The following is a 17,761-nucleotide window of genomic DNA, read 5'->3' on the forward strand; positions in this document are numbered from 1 at the left end:
CTGTGGCTTTTCTTGTTTTTGCTATTTTTACTGTTCAACCTCTTCCATAGTGATGTTTTATTGCATATTCAACCTCCTCCATAGTGATGTTTGTGCTCTTATCTAATAATAAGGGCACAAAAAGATGCCCAACAAATCATTATGCTTTCCAGGACATAGTTCTGTGGTCAAATGTTTTTTCAAATACCTGAATGGTTAAAGATATCTTTCTCCTCAGTCCTCCCTCCCCATTCTTCAGCTTTCACTTTGCTTCTCATGTGATCAGTAATTTTGCTGCCACACAAACTTGAGGCTACTTTACACTTCCTGGCTGGGAGCATACAGGACTTGTGTCACTTCAGCTTCAAGGTCAGTTGTGTCTGCAACTTTTTATTTACCATTATTGTGACATTTCAAATATCAGGGTTATTTTAAAAATGAACTCAAAATGCTGCTAATTAAAGCCTTGGAAGAGATAATATTTAATCATTTGCATAACTGTGCAGAAAACTGTGATGGATATCTATCAAGTCATTCTGTTTCTATTCTAAATAATGATCCTGAAAGAAATAGGTTAAATACTTGAACATCAAATTTGTTGTATGCAAATAGCAATAACATTTCTATAGGCAATCTGTGGAGCAGGCAATTTAAAAATGTCAGAGCTATCCATAAATGTTTTCCATTAAAAAGAGAGATTGAAATGTTATTGTGGATGTTTCATTACTAGAGGAAAGTTGCTTGGTATTCATACTTATTTTTGGCTGGCGTGATCTGTATCTTTTCAAACTATAAGCCTTCTACAAGGACTATTGCTTTATGAATTTTATTTTATTCATTCATTTTTTTAAAAAACAACCCATAATGATATAATCAGATAGTGGAGATTAGAACAAGTTAGATTTTGCTTGGTTGCAGTTTTCAGCCCTAAATTCTTGACAGCTCAGTAGAAAACCTAGTTTCTCACACTTCTTAATATTAAAGGAAAGAAAAGCAAACATTTTCAACAAAAAATACCACCAATTATTTCTCTGGAGCATTCCTTTAAGTGACTTATCATTTGACATGCAGTTTATAAATGCAGTGTGCTTAATTTGACACCACAGAACACAGAATCTGAGCGAACAACTGTCCTGGAAAATATTCTCAATATAGGAGATGACAATTCAAGGTCACTTTAGAAATTCCTGGTGAAAGCCATAAGAGGATTTTGCATGTGTCTACTTAAATAGCAAATGGGGGATATTGCAATCAGCAGGATTGGGGGAGGGAACAAAGAATTTCACTGTGCTTGGTCCACAGTAAGAACGGTGCTGTCCAATTTATATGATATGTGAAGCTCAAATTACAAGACATGGTACCCTTCCTAAAACAGAAAATGAGATTTGACACTGATGACTTCTCAAGTGAAATACTAAGGTGGCCAAGTAGCTTTACCAAACTACAGTAACTTTGCTGGTCATGTGTTGGATTTTCCTTAGTATAAGAACGATATTTAGAATGTCCCTCTATATTTCTTTTCTCTTAGTTGCTCAACAGTTCTCTCTATAATGTAAAGTCCTATAAATATTTTTCAGCAACTTAATTTCTTTGAGAGACAGAGAATAATTTTACATGGTACACCTCTGATTTAAAAGTTATTTTTATGGCACATGGCAGATATTATTTCAATCCTTGTTTTCCAAACTTTTTAAAATAACCTCTATTAAATCTTTAGTGCAGACTGCTGCTGAACTTATTTTTTTTGTTCAAAATTAAGAAATAGGTACATGAAAACCTGGATAATAGATGAATAAATATGCTTTAAAAAGGCTAAAGATGAATGTTTTCTAATATGTCACTTGCTATGTTGCTTTCAATTTCTTTGACTTTTTCTCTCAGAGTCAGGTTAAAAATGTTGCTGGAGAAAAAGCAATTACATTTGCTCAAAGTTTTCATTTTTCTTTTGCGGCAGTCAGCATCAGCTTGAAAGGTCACAACAACAAATTAGTTCCAGGGGCAGCTTTTGAAATCAGTGTAGAAAATTAAAGCATTGTGCTTTGTTCCATCAGCTGCATTCTCTGCATTGACATGAAACCAGTTGTTTTGTCTTTAGAATAGGCATCCCATAAATCCTGTTGGAAAATATAGGTTATATTGATTTTTTTAAAACAAAACAAAACTATTTTAAAGTAGTAAAGGAACATGCTTAGTAACTACTATTGTCTTAGTTGGCCTGAATGTTCCAGCCACGTCCCTTTATGTTTTGTCATATGTGTTTCTGTGTACAAATTATAGTGAATAATATTTTGAGTGGGACTAAAACTCTGGGCACTCTCTTTGCATACCAACAGAAACTCTAATATTAACATAATTTGAAATAGAGCTAGTAAAGAATTCTGCTTGAAATTCTGAAAATGGGATGCCCAGCAAAGTAGGCAAGACATTCCCCTTCTGGGTGCCATCAATATGAGTTAAATTACAACATCTATTGTACTAATATGACCATCCAGAGGGCATCTTGTTGAGGAAGGCTAATAGACATTATTGAACTCTAAGGACCCATGGTCTAATTCAACGTAAGCAGCTTTCTGTACTTTAATCTTTAAGCTATTTTTGTGATGATTACAGTTACAAAAGATTTGCCAAACTATACTCATTTTTGAAACAGAGCTCAGCTTTGAAAAGGCTATTTTTTCTACTTGGGTTTGGCCTTGGACAGTACAGGAAGAGACATAGTGCTTCATTGAGAAGTGTACAGAATAAATGTACAGAATGCATTTGAAACCATTTTTATGTGGATTGTCTACATGTAATGCATACAGAAGAAAATACGACCTTGCTTACTTGATTTATATATGATTCTTTCTAAATTATGTGAAAGGGGCAAGGATATCAAACATTTCATACATTAGAAGTCATTTGAAAGATGAAACCATTAGAAGTCATTGAAAAGAAGGACTAGGGATGACGTGAAAGCAGTGTTCCAATATTAGAGGGGCTGCCACAAAGAAGGGGGGGGTGTCAACCTATTCTCCAAAGCACCTGAAGGCAGGACAAGAAGCAATGGATAGAAACTAACCAAGGAGAGAAGGAACCTAGAACTAAAGAGAAATTTCCTGACAGAACTATTAATCAGTGGAACAACTTGCCTCCAGAAGTTGTGGGTGCTCCAACACTAAAGGTTTTAAAGAAGAGATTGGAAAACAATTTGTCTGAAATTGTATAGGGCTTGCTGCTTGAATGGGAGTTGGACTAAAAGATCTCCAAGGTCCCTTCCAAATTTGTTAGTTCTGTTCTGTTCTGTTTAAAAACTTAGGATAATAGACATCATCAGTATTATGGAATTCAGGGCAATTATTCTTCTCCCATTTTCCTTCCTTCCTTAAGTTTAAATGATGAAGGAAATGTGTTGGCTGTTGAAAAATTGTACATGCAAAGAGTGGGCATCTTTTACTTATGCAGATTAACGCTATTATGGCTTTTACTTTAGAGCAGCAGGATACAGCACAATAAAAAACAAACCATTCTGTTCATCAATATTATCAAAAGAGCTTTCTGGGAATAATTTCATGTAATATTGTATACTTATTGTTATATCTTCGGGTCGTTAGGCATTGAACGAGACAGGAGTGTTGAAACAGCAAGCAAGTTTATTAAGTAAGAACAGAAGCAGCCCTAGTGGCTGTTGAACAGCTATTTATACGGTTAGCCTCTAGGCAGCAACCAATAATTTTAAAGAGTTTCCTGCCCCCACATCATTAACAGCTTGGAGACAGACAGTCTGGGTTGCTTAACAGAAACCATTAAGCAATCCTTTACTTTAAATACAGCAATTAAAGTCACAGATAACAATCGTTGGGGCCAATACATTATACTTATAGTAAAAAAATAATGTAGCCAACTGCAATATACATTAGTCTGTAAAGGATAGGAGAAACAGTACCCTGATCAATCAATGTCCATGATCCTGCTCCTGAATCTTGGAGCCAACTTCATTCCTGTCTTGGATTCTAAAAGTTAATTCCTTTAGTACTATTTCCAGCTATCTTATTTGGGCTATAGGCTTCTTCTAATTATGTATTTGCAGTACTGGATATCGCTATAAATCAGAATAGGTTAGGCCAGGGGTCCCCAACCTTGGCAACTTTAAGACTTGTGGACTTCAACTGCCAGAATTCCACAGGTCTTAAAGTTGCCAAGGTTGGGGAACCCTGGGTTAGGCCATTGCAAAGTAGTTTCCCAGTCAAGAAGCTTTGATTGATATGAAAAAAAGAAAAAATGTGTCTCTGTATGAACATACATATATAATATCTCTTTAGGTTAGGAAATTGTTCCCAATATAACCACATAAGTTAATACTTGTGAAGAAAACTGTCCATTATCAACTGCATTTTTTTTCTTCAGCTACCCCACTACTTTGCAAAGAAGCTAACCAAGTGCCTTATTGAAATTCCCAAGATGACTCTGTGCTCCAGTTTCCTCATTTTTAAAGTTCAGTTCTTCTCCTGAAAACAATATAAACATTTCTAACAGTTTCATACCCCTGAGCTGTCAGCTGAAAATATTTTTGAACTTCTTTTTAAGTCAATGAAAAGAATACTGCTCACTTCAGCAAGCATTTAGAGATGGATTGAGGGGCATTTATTTTAAGAAATCAATACAGATTACATCATATTTGAGATGTCTGTTACTGAAAATGTGAAGGACTATTTATATTGTCAGTTTTAAATCATTGTGCCTTAAAAGAATGGCTCTACATACCCAAAATACTATTCTATTTTGAGATAGCAACATTATGCAAAACAGAGAAAGAAGAGAAATAGTAAGCAGAAGAGATTAAAGTAAAAAAATAAAATAAAGGCAGACGATAAAAAGGGGAATTATCTAATTTAGTTTCACAAAATGGGCCTGTGGATATTAACCTCCACCATGTAACATTGTCTTTAGTGGATTGAGATTTTCACACAATTTTTTTTAATAAGGTAGAGAAAATATAGATTAGGATAGCAGCCTTAGTCATACTTGTTCCCAATTCACCCTGCCTGCCTGTCTAGACAAGTTCCTGCAATTTCTAGGCAAAATTTTGGATACGATTTGCCACTGCCTCCTGCTAGGGCTGAGAGTGACTGGCCCAAAGTGTCAGCCTTGTAAGTTATACAGACAAGAAGCAGACACAGAAGTACTAGCTCTATTGTAAGATTAACAATATCTCCCAACCCTGAAAGTACATCTCTTACCCACACCATACTTTTACAGGCCAAGAAATTAAGGAGAGTCCCTTCTGACACATACGCCATGCCCCCATTTCTTCTGTGGTCTCAGCTGCAACTTGTCTGACCATTGGTCATTGTCTCTTCCTCCTGTCTTCCAAGGTCGTTCCCACATACCATTATACAAGATTCCCAGCTGCCTTTATGCATAAAATGGGATTGGAACTCTCAAATTTCTAGCCCAGTGTCTTAGCTACCACATTAACCCCACCAACAGTAGAAATAATATTCGGCAGGTTTCATGCATTTTTCATGCAGTATGCCACAAATACAACCAAATCCCAGTTTTAACCCAAATGTGCTTCTGCTATTCTGTGCAAACTATTATGTTCTCTATTCTAGATACTATCATACTATCACCCATTTTCCACTGAATTGATGGTATATATAATGTATTGACACACAAAAGTTACTACTATTTTATCATTTTCCTTTCTTAATTTATGAAGGCTTGATGAAGGCTTTTTCCAGTCCTTATTTTTAGAATAATAATAATAATAATTATACCCATTGACTGCTATTTTTAAAGGTATGAGGGTGAGAAAACCTCTTGATAAAATTACCATATGTTCATATTTTATCCTTATGTCATCATGGAAAGACTTGAACTATGACTATATGTGTATGCATTTTTTTCTATGTAATAGGCTATAAACTTATACAACTTATACAACATATGCTTAGCTCGTGACCCAGCATTGCAACAGTCTTTGGAATAAACTATTAAAGTGGAATAATGCTCTTACTATATTTATTTAGTAATTATTATTATATAAAATAATAATTAGAGTAATTTATAAACTGAAAACATACAGGAATGAACTTAAAAATATTAAGCCGAATATTATAACATTGAATATTACTTTACTCTGGCACTGAACATTTTCAGCAATGTTTTACTGCTTCTAAATTTTCAAATGTCCAACATGGGCATTTAAAGCATAGCAATTTATTAATAGTTTCTTCATAATTATGAATTAGATTAATTTCCAGTAGCTCAGAGATATCAACAATTTCTTTCTCCAGTTTTGTTTAAGCCAAATTTTCTATTGAAGTACAAGAACCGCTGACCCGGAACTTTTTCTTATGTTCAATGGGTCAGTGCTTCTTCTTGGGGATGAAGTGTTGACATGTGATTGTGTGTGCACAAGACACAGAAATAGTTTGATTAGTTTTCAAATGTCCTTTGCCCTGAAAACTAATGGAAGTCAGATATCAAAAAGTTTAATATGGATAAAGCACAAGCTTCAATGCTGACCTATACCATAATAGGTAATAAGCAAAGAAGTATCAAAAGCATGGATTATATCTGAAATACAGCAGAATCTTAAAACTAAAAACTTTTCTAACCAAAGTAAAGTACCAAATGGTAGTTGCATCAGGGTATGAATTAAGCAAGAACTTGACAATATGATCAGGATCATCCTAGGCTAGAAAGATTGGTGTTTAAGAATGGGACTCTTGTCACAACACAATGAAATTTCACTAAAGCTTCAAGCAAACCTGTCTAAGAGATGACTAAATACAAGGGAGAAATTGGGACAAACTAAACAGTTAATTTGATGATTCTGATCAAGAAAATTTGTTCAAGGTGGCTTCCTTTTTTCTTTCTTCAAGCTACAGCATACTGTTATTGTGATGCTAGATTGCTGCCTCTGAATGTAAAGTAACACTGGAAGCTTTTCTCCAAGGGTAATGAACAGATTTATTTACTATCATGAAGAAAAATTTATAAGTGCAGTGGAGGTTTCAAACTGTATTCTCTATATTAGACTGGCAACATATAGAGATTAAGCTCTAAAGTATGCTTATCATAATTTGAAGCATTAAACAAGTAAACAAACCATCCCAAACCATTGTCAATTTAAAAAGATCCTTATGGAGAGAGAGAATTTATCTTTGCAGAATCCTTGTCAATTTTTCTTTAGCAAGGCTTGTTCTCTGAGTGCTTAGGGATTTTAAAATTATTATTACCATTTGTGCAATTTTCCAAGAGAAATAGCTTGTGCTACTATATTCTGGAATATTTGAATTTTCTGAGTGGCAACCAATGCCAGTTTCATACCTGGTTTTAAACAAAAAATTGTCTGGGTTACTTGGACAGATGATCTGCACAGGTGGAATGCACATGTCTTAATTGGACCTGAAAGCTGCTAATCTAGAGTATTTCCATCTTTTGAGCATTCAGATTCGCTCCCTGAACAATCCATGTAGAAATGGTCCATTAGTTGACTCTGATAAAGGCAGAGTAGAAGAAGCATGCTAAGTATATTATAGCATTCAGTACCAACTCCAGTGGATTTCACCCACTGACTTTAAACAATAATAGAATATATAGACCTTTATAAAACCCATAAAGGGGCGCAATGGTTTAGTGGTTAAAAGTGCAACTTGTCAGCTGACAGCCCAGGTTTGATACCTGAGCATTGTGTGAGGGATGAGTTCCCATTACTGTCCTCAGGTCCTGCTCATGTAGAAGTTTGAAAGCATGTAAATGCGAGTAAATAAATTGGTACCACTTTAGTGAGAAGATAACAGTGTTCCTTGCAGCTCAGCATATAGTCATGTGGTCACATAACCATGGAAATGTCTTTGGACAATGCTGGCTCTCTCAGCTAAGAAACAGAGATGAGCACTGCCCCCTTGAGTCGCACAACTGTACAGGGAAAATTTTACCATTACCTTTTATAAAACCCATGGAATCTTATAACCTTCTAGCTTTGAGACTGAGCAGAAATCTTCTAGCCACTCCATAAAGAAGATACTGATGGTGAGAGCAGACTAGCAGCTCCTAGTCCAGCTCCAGATAATAATTCAGTAGGAAAATTCAGGAAGTTAAATGGGCTATTATTTAGAGCCAGCCAAAAAGTTGTGCTATCTGTAGCGGAGCAGCAACTGACATTATTCTTCTGTTACATCATATCAATGTGTTTTGTATCAAAACCCACAAAACTATTTTGGTACATGAGGTAGAAAACTTCAGAAGTACTTCTCCTGATACTTGGAAGAAATATCTGATTTATAACAAATGATATAATTCACAACTTACACTTCTTTCATCACACTGAAAATCTGCTGCATAACTGTAAGACTGATGATTTCATTATATTCAAAGTAGATATAACATATTCCAGTTACTTTCAGATTTTCCATTGCCCTATTCTTCTGAATTATTGATTGCCATGAAAGGAGAATCCTGCAAAGGATGCAGTTTGACTGGATGAATATTGTGCTGTGTTTAGTCTACTGCGTATAGATGTGCTTCTGATCTCTGGTTTTCACTTTTTTGACAGTGGGCATCTTTCAAAAAGATTAGGTGAAAAACAATGGCTAGTACATTTGCACGTCTCCTGGTTGGTCGAAGAACCGCTATTTTAGTTGCAACAGTCAGTACTGGAGCTATGGCTACTGGATACTTTTTAAATCTGCAAAATGTGAAAGCTGAATCTTTTGGGCATAAGAAATTATTTCCTCCCAGGTAATAATTTGATTCATATACTTGAAAATATATTGGTTTGAAAAACTTAAAATCTCTGTTGAACATTCTTTAAGCAGGTAAGGGAGGGTTATCCGTAATAAAGGAGTCTCAAAAGTTTTTAAGTTTATTTTTTAAAAAAGCATATACCAATCACTGAAACATTTGGCAATTGGTGTAGAAATCCAGGAGGAAGAAAAAATATTTCCCAGGATACAAAGGAAATATTATTATTATTAATTATTAATAAATATTATTATTAATTTCACAGATATCCTATTTTTTCCAAGTGATAACTATTTATTTAATCTCTACAACTATATGAGATAGTTAAGATTGAGAGTGGCTAAATGGTCTATTTTCACTGAATTAATTCATAATTGGTTGGCTTATAGTAATTATGCAACCTATTCTGTTAAAATCTGACTTGCAATATTAGAATACAAAATATTCACATCTGAATATCTAATCTGGTTGGGTTAGATCTGGGGAGACCCAGGTCCTAATCTCATTCAGCCATAAGGTTCATTGGATCTTTCTGGGTCAGCTGCTATGATTTACAGTATATTCACATTGCTGTGAAGATAAAATTTGGCAGGGGAAAAGCCATGTAAAGCTGCCTTGTATCCCTGGAAGAAAGATAGGATGAAAATGTCATGAAGAAATAAAATGTAAACAGACATAATAAAACTACACTTGTTCATTTAAGTTATTTCTTCAGTTCATTCATGTTGTTCTGGAAGTGAAAGAGAAACACACAAATATGTATTTTGAAGGTATTTTTCCCTTTTCCATCTGCCCAGGTACTGCCATTCTTGACTGAAACTAACTGCAGTTTCAGCTGGAAACCAGCATATTCACACTGTTAGGTTTGTTTCTCCGACAAATCATAAATGCCAATCCGAGTTATAAGTCTTCTGTTTTTCTCAAACTACCAAATTCATTGGAAAATATTTATAAAGACTGCTTTTCATTCTTAAAGGCATCCAAGACTTGTAGAATAGTAAGGTGCTGATTGAATGGTTATGCCACAGTTTGTATTAATATAAGTCAGGGGTCTTCAAACTTGGCCCTTTGATGACTTGTGGACTTCAACTCCCAGAATTCCTCAGCCAGCCATGCTGATTCAGGAATTCTGGGAGTTGAAGTCCACAAGTCATCAAAGGGCCAAGTTTGAAGACTCCTGATATAAGTGATAAGCAGAAACAAGCATTTCCTGATCACTACAAAAGCTTTGCATTTCTTTTTATCCAGTGCAGACTACCCTGATCTTCGTAAACATAACAACTGCATGGCTGAGTGCCTCACTCCAACAATCTATGCCAAACTGAGGGACAAGATGACTCCAGGTGGCTACACACTGGATCAGTGCATTCAAACTGGTGTTGATAATCCTGGACACCCTTTTATTAAAACAGTGGGCATGGTCGCAGGAGATGAAGAATCCTATGAGGTGAAACTGTTTGCATCACATAACAGGGTCTCTTTCAATGTCTACATTTATTTCATTAAAAAAAATTAGAAAATGATCAATGCATTAAACACATAGGCAGGCTTTTAGGAAGACAAGAAGGTCAGCACAAAATTCAAGCCATGGAATTAATCTTGGTATTTGGTTTTTGTCTTTGGAGAAGTTTTCAGGTGTTTTTTTTTAAAAAAAATCTCTCTGGGTGAAATTTAGAGAATAGCATAAAAGACATATTTTGTATAACCATGTTGTGGATAATAAAATGCAGCACAGAAGGCTACGTGTATTGGCTTCCAGTAGCTGACTCATCTCCTCAGCTTAAAATGGAGCCACCTTGTCAATGAAATGAAGTGAAGTAAAAGTCTGTTGTAAAAGTATCCAGCTACCCCATGGAAGATCAGCTATATAAACAGTTACATATATATTATACATTTTCTATAAACAGTTAGAATATTAAATAATGAACAACCAATGCCCAAAACAAAAGCTGAGATTTCAACACCTGGGTAACACAAGCATGTATCAACATACTTAGTTTAACAAAAGACAGGAGGAGACATCACAAAACCTAGTTGGAAGCCTGTATGTAAAAAAATATGTATTTTTAATAAAGAATCCTCTTAAAATATTTATACATTACTTTTCTGGATCCAGAATAAGAACAGTAGATTCTTATTTTATTTATTATCTTCATATAATAACAGAATCCAACGTTTTTCTGTTTGGCAGAATAAAACAAGCAGAGGCAACCCAATGTCACTTGGGTTCGCCTGAGGTATATAATAGCGTGATCAGATATAACTTCTCTTTGCCAAAAGCTCCATAGCAGAGCTTGCATTGCTCCCCAGAAACAGGAAGAAATAAATAATTCCTGTAGATTTTCAAAGTAAATGTTTTTCCAAAGCTTTATAGAGACTAGGAAAGATAACAAACCTGCTGTGAGTGTTCCTCTATTTTTTCTCCTTATTAAATCAATGCAATTGAAGAAATAGGGGTCTCAAAGTGCCTGGGAAGTTTATTAAACAATAAACCTTTCTCTGGCACATTAAAGCCCATTGTGCCTGCCCTTTTTCATTTATTTCTTATTAAACTTGAATAAAGTAACAGTAGCGAACACTCTTAAAATGTGATGATGGGTCTTTTGGTTTTTGCTTTTGTTTAGCAGTTCTAAGAACAATTTTGGAATCCTGTTTAGCAAATATCTCTTTCAATTCAAATATCTTCTGTGATATTTTAGTTAAGGAATACCAAAAGCATTTCTTAAACTTTTTTTTGACCATATTTTTATTCTGGACCATATTTTTAGAAACATTGATCTAGAACAGGGGTCCTCAAATGTTGGTCTCTGGACTGGCATAGGCAGCATGTGAAACCATGCCCCCCCCCCCCGGTCTGTAGAAAAGCTTCTCTCCACAGAACCGGTCCCTGGTGCTTAAAAGGTTGGTGACCCCTGATCTAGAAGATAGTCATGATTCAATACAGCATTCAGTCTTCAAAGTAAAACCACCCAAGAATTTTACCTATCCCTAAGTCTAGGTCCTACCAGGGTGGTCAAAGCTTTCTTTTCCCAAAATGCTTGAAGCCAAATTTAAATGAGACTAGCTAATCAATATATTGTGGAATTCCTGGAGCTGAGATACCACAATATGCTTGAGGAACTTTTTTTGTAATATATTTTATTGATTTTTTTTTAAAAAAACATAAATCAATAATTGGTGAACAGTGTGTTGTCTGGGTTACGTTTGTAAAACAATCATTAACAATTGATTTCTATAATCCATAATCCACATAATGGTTTTAGTTTTCCTCATTTCCCAAAATATCCTCTTTTGCAAACATTGAGTTAATACAATTCTTATTGTTTTGATAGAGAACAAATATATATTTTCCCAATATTCCTAAAAATAATTATCACATCAATATTGTAATGTATTGGGCTTGCTTTGTTAAGGGAACACCACGTGGTAATTGCTGGAAGGCTGTTTGAGCAGGAAAGCTAGCTAACGGCTCCCAGCTCCTCAGACAACCAGTCTCCAGCACTGCTATTGGTTGCCCCTAGGGTGGCAATAGGTTGCTTCAAACCTATTGGCTTCCGCCTAGGGGCCAGGGTATAAATTGCTGCATCTGCAGCCCTGTTCTCCATTTCAGATCCTGCAAGCAATAAACCATGATCTTGCCTCGTCTTCATTCCTACGCAACAAACCCAGTACACAACAAATATAATATTTCTTTTTTATCCAATCATTCTGGTTGCCTTATCATAGATCCTGTTAAAGTCCTTATTTTAGTTTGTTTCCCCCACCAAATTCTAGGTGTTCTTACTGGTTAAGATTTTCTCAAAAATTAATTACATTTAAAAATTTAATTCTATTTTTCCATATGAACCATCTCACACTTTTACATTTCTTAAGGAATAGATAAAACAATGAAAAAAGGAAGGAGAGCAAGAGTAAAGAAACATAAAAAATAACATACTGCTTAACATATATATCCCTCCTAAGCTAATATATATTTACCGGTATTTCCTAAATTTCTTATTCTTTTTAACCATAATTAAAAATATGTTTAATCTTTAAACATTCCATTTAATACGTCTAGTCATCTAGTCCTTTAACTCTTATTCAAAATATATTTTATCCATTATAATTTTCTTGAATTCAATCACATTTAAGTATCTAAAACATTTCCTTTATCTAAGTCATTTCAAGTTTTTTATATTACTCATATCAAGAAAGAGAACAAAAAAGGAAAAAAGGATACTATATTATTTAGGGAATTCATTCCTCTTAGAATGACGTATATATTCCAAAACCTTTCTATTTCTTTAACCATATTCAAATAAATGTTTCTTTTTAAAAGTATTCTCTCTGGTAAGTACCATCATCTATTTTCTTGATTTCCACTTTAGTCTTTTTCCTTTGCCCAGTATCTTTCTTAATCAATGTGTTTTGCTGAATAAGTTTTTCCGTATGTTCGTAAATGTTGCTGTAGATATAAAAAGTAAATCAGGTGAAGTGTCTTTGTATGGGGCTTCTACCTCTCCATGTTTGTTGAAAATCTTTTTCTTTCTCTCCGCTTCTCTTATCATTTTTTTTCTCTCTTATGTTCCTGACATCTCTACAGTCCATTTTATCCAATCTGTTTTCTTGTCCTCAGATTTATTTTGTAGTCTTAAGGGGTATTTTTTCTAATTCTTGTGAATTTTTTTCCACTAGGATTAAATCACGTTTCCTTGTTTAGTTAAATTCCATCTTTAATTCTCTATTCTCAATTCTATATCCATTTATCTGTTTTATCTGCTTTTTCTCTGTTGTTGTTTTCTGGGAATTTTTTTGTTGTAGAGTTAACTTAGAAATAGATTGATTTATATTTTCAAAGTTATTTTGGATTTCTTTGTGGTTTAAAGTCATTGTTGTTTGAATTAGTTGCAGTATACTACATATCTCCTCCTGTGAAGTATTTATGTTTTCTTGATATGCTTTTTCTACATGTCTCTGATCCATGATGGCCAAGAATTTGAGTTTTTCTCTTCCTCTTTTTTCTCTGCAAATAGCTTTAGAGTCACAATTAAATAGATATTTGTAATCCAAATAGTTCAAAAAAGATTTTTTTCTGAAATTTATAATTCTCTCTTTGTCTACAGCCCAGATTATTGTCTTTTTTTTGTCACAGCTGTCCTTTGTTGTTAAAACTTTGAAGGTCACAAAGACAGATTAGCTTTTCTCAGGTTTTGTCAAGTCTTATATTAAAGTCATAGCTGTCACACTCTTCATCCACCACTAGGTGTCAGCAGCTATTTGTTTTTTTAATTTCCAAAATGAACAATTATCTTTAAAATGAGAGTCTAAACCATTCAAACAATTTTAGATTTATCCAGGGCTTTTTTTCTCATAGAACGCTCAGAACGGCGTTCCGAAACCTTTTTTTTGCAAAAAAACAAAACGAAAAAAACAACCCAGCTCCCTTATTGGTTTTCCTAAGCCTATTGCAGGGCCAGCAATCTTGGCTCTTTTTTATGACTCGTACACTTCAACTCCCAGAAATCCTGAGCCAGCCATGCTGAGGGGAAAGGGAGAGGTTTCCAAGCTGAGCCATGCTGGCTCAGGAATTCTGGGAGTTGAAGTCCTTAAGTCATAAAAGAGCCTGCAGTAGAGGAGGACATTAAAATTATTTACAGGATTACTTCTTTAGGAACTAAACTTTTAGAATCTAAAACAGCTAATTCAGAAAAGCCAACAGGAAAGAACCTCACATTTTTCATCTGCTTCTGTCTTTTGGAAGGTAAAATTAGATTACAAAATAATCTATTTCTTATGTTAACATCTCTGCAATGAAATCAAAGGTAACAGGAAAGAAATGAGAAACATTTTTCTCAATGTGTCTAATTTAGCTGATTCTAGAAAAAAAATAGTATCTTTTGTACACTCTTGAAAACTATTTTGAATCTAAACAATTCTTAAGAATGAAATATTCTTAATTTGGACTTTACTTTTACTGTTTGGACTGTTGTGTGTTGTGAAAAATAGATTATTTAGAATCTAGTTATGTTGCACTTCAGTCTTTAAATAATTAACCTAGTATATACATAACAATATATGATGTTTTCCCTGGTGAGCTTAACATCAATAACAACATTTATTAAAAAGGCTAAAGTAATTTCTGGGGGTATTATCTGTATAGTAAAATTTTGGACAAGCAGTGATCATGTTACATATGTCCATAAGCGTAGTCAGTAGCATATGCCTTTTTAAAAATATCAAACATGCAAAGAAACAAAAATAAGTCCAAAATATCTGTATTACATCCAGAAATGCCAACTTTGCAACCAATATTTCTCATCCATACCTGCATACATGCAAATGTTTCTCTGGGATCAGTAACGCAACAGGGATTGCTTTTTCCTTCCAGTAACATATACCTAAAACCAGTTTATTGCATTTGGCAATTGTACTAAAAAAATATCTCATTCATTTAATTTGAAATCAAGTGAAAAATTGATTTAAATTATTTTATTAAAACAAATTAATGGCAATTCTTTTATAAAAGGTTGCCTCAAACAAAATGAGTTTGACATGCTTGCTCTAGATAGTTGAATGCTCCAAAATAAATTCTAGACCAGGCCTGTACATGCAGCCTACCAAGCACCCTTGGACAGAGCATAGACTTTTTTTTAAAGTAATAAAATCACCACCACTGCCCTGAAAGTCATGTTGCCTAATGCCTCCATGGCTTACCATGACCACAAGCTTCAACACTGTAGATGCTCCTCTAGTCACCAAATCATTGATTAGCCCATCAGCATTCCTTTGCAGACCACAAAGATTTTTAATTTATCAGTGTGGGCCTTTCCTTTCTACAAGATAATAATAATAATAATAATAATAATAATAATAATAATAATAATAATAATAATAATAATAATAATAATAATAATAAGAAGAAGAAGAAGAAGAAGAAGAAGAAGAAGGAAGGGACCTTGGAGGTCATCTAGTCCAACCCCCTGCTCAGGCAGGAAACCCTATACCATTTCAGACAAATGGCTGGCCAGTCTCTTCTTAAAAACTTCCAGTGTTGGAGCATTCACCACTTCTGGCTCATATTTAAGTGATTGTCCACTAGGACTCCGAGATCTCTCTCACAGTTACTACTATTGAGCAAGGTACCGCCTATACTATACCTGTGCATTTGAGTTTTCCTGCCTAAATGTAGAACCTTACTTTTTTCACAATTGAATTTCATTCTGTTAGATAGTGCCCAGTGTTCGAGTCTGTCCAGATCCTCCCGTATCTTAAGCCTATCTTCTGGAGTATTGGCTATTCCTGCCAGCTTGGTGTTGTCTGCAAATTTGATGAGTTCCCCATCTATCCCCTCATCCAAATCGTTGATGAAGATGTTGAAGAGCTGCACAGACCTCTTCTAGATTTTCCTCTTGCCTTTCCGAGTTAACTCCTTGGTCTGTCATTGAGCAAGAATTGACTTTGTAGGGAAGCATATTATCATTTGATGTATATTTAACATATGTTCTACCTTTATTTACCAATTATATAATATTTGTATGCAATCCACATGGCGAGGTTTGGGGAAACTTACAATAGAAAAAATATATATTTAAAATCATAAGATTAAAATATCGCCTGGCCTGCACTGCCTCCACTGCCCGCATTGCGCAGCCCCACCATATAGAGTGGGCTCTGCTGTTCCCACAGCACCAGCTGCGCCGGCTCCAGCCCCAGGGAGGGGAGCCCACCACCAACACCCTTCGCACCTGTGACTGCAGCAGCACTGCCCCCCCCCCCGCCTCCTGCGCCCGCCAAGATGAGAGTTCCGGCACCTTTTTTAAAGGAAAAAAGCACTGGATTTATCCACATTTAAGTTTTTCAGGTTTTATATTTATTTCACTTCCATATATTTTGATCCTCCATAAAAAGATTAATTTGCCACTTCTGTTAGTATAAGGGTGGGGTGAAAATCTCCCTCCTTCCCTTTTGGAGTTATTCTGCTTCTTGGGGATCTTTTCCAGGAAATTAAATGTAGAATAGAAAAGAGAAGATCAAATTCCTCATCCAGTTTCAAGCATGCTGTTCACAGTTGTGCTGCTTAATGCTTATGGACTTTGGTTGCTAGTAGCTTGGGCTGGTCGATGCAATACAGCCAGCTGCCACCGTTCCAGAGTCGCTGGAGCACCTTTCTTTCTTCGTCGCCTCTCCGGGGCGACTTAGACCCATTTAGGGTCCCCAGGCAGGGCCTGCAACTGGTCGCTACTGTACAAAACCAGAAGTGAATGTGCTTGAGGATCTTGTTCAGGAAGGAAAACTGGCATTTGTTAAAAATTATTCAAAACAACTCGGATTCAAAGAGGTACCAAGAAGGTTAAGAATGTGCGTTGGTTGTTTTATATTATTGAGAATTTTGTGCAATTCTTCAGACTGATTTATGAGCATAGTTAGCCTGAACAAAACTAAACAGCCTGAAAAACAAATGATAAATAAAAAGAAAGCACATGGAGAAAATCATATATTTTATTGACTTGACAGGTATTTGCTGAGATTTTTGATCCTGTTATCAAAGTAAGACATAATGGATATGACCCCAAACTAATGAAGCATCATACTGACTTGGATTCTTCAAAGGTAGGTCCCAATTTAAGTCTTAAATATAAACAATCTGAAGACAAAATTGGTTTGATAACAGCAGTAAAAGAATATTATGGTTGATAATAGTATTTCAGTACTATCTTCTCAATAATTAGTTTATGACAGCTAGAAGAATACGACTAAGTGAAACATACCACAAGCCAAACCAGATAAAACTACCTCCCTTCACAAACTAACAAAAATGTATGCTACCTTAAAGCAACTATAGGATACTCAGTGTCTTCTTAGCTCTGCAAACGGTATAACCCACATGTATCTGCACTGTGTGTTTTTATCCCCCTATCTGCCCCAAAGCTGCTCTGGGATGGGAAGTAATTGATACGCAGTTATAAAACGTATATACAATACTTTTATTCTGGATGATTGCACACGTTTCCCTGGTTTGGTTTGATATGAAAAAAAAATCCGCTCCTAAATTTCTGACTGAAATTCT

At 35.1% G+C, this 17,761-nt stretch overlaps 1 protein-coding gene across 1 annotated transcript in view; it reads left to right on the top strand.

The window, feature by feature from the left end:
- Window positions 1-310: 310 nt before the first annotated feature.
- Window positions 311-17,761, top strand: part of CKMT2 (creatine kinase, mitochondrial 2) — a 33,718-nt gene continuing 16,267 nt past the window's right edge. The window contains exons 1-5 of the mRNA XM_081319774.1: window positions 311-348; window positions 6,849-6,923; window positions 8,525-8,709; window positions 9,961-10,159; window positions 17,209-17,304. Of these exons, the coding sequence (XP_081175900.1) occupies window positions 8,558-8,709; window positions 9,961-10,159; window positions 17,209-17,304 (447 nt within the window). The 5' untranslated portion in view covers window positions 311-348; window positions 6,849-6,923; window positions 8,525-8,557. The remainder of the gene's footprint in view (window positions 349-6,848; window positions 6,924-8,524; window positions 8,710-9,960; window positions 10,160-17,208; window positions 17,305-17,761) is intronic.

This window comes from Vipera berus (assembly GCF_964194415.1).
Source record: "Vipera berus genome assembly, chromosome: 2".
NCBI lineage: Eukaryota > Metazoa > Chordata > Lepidosauria > Squamata > Viperidae > Vipera > Vipera berus.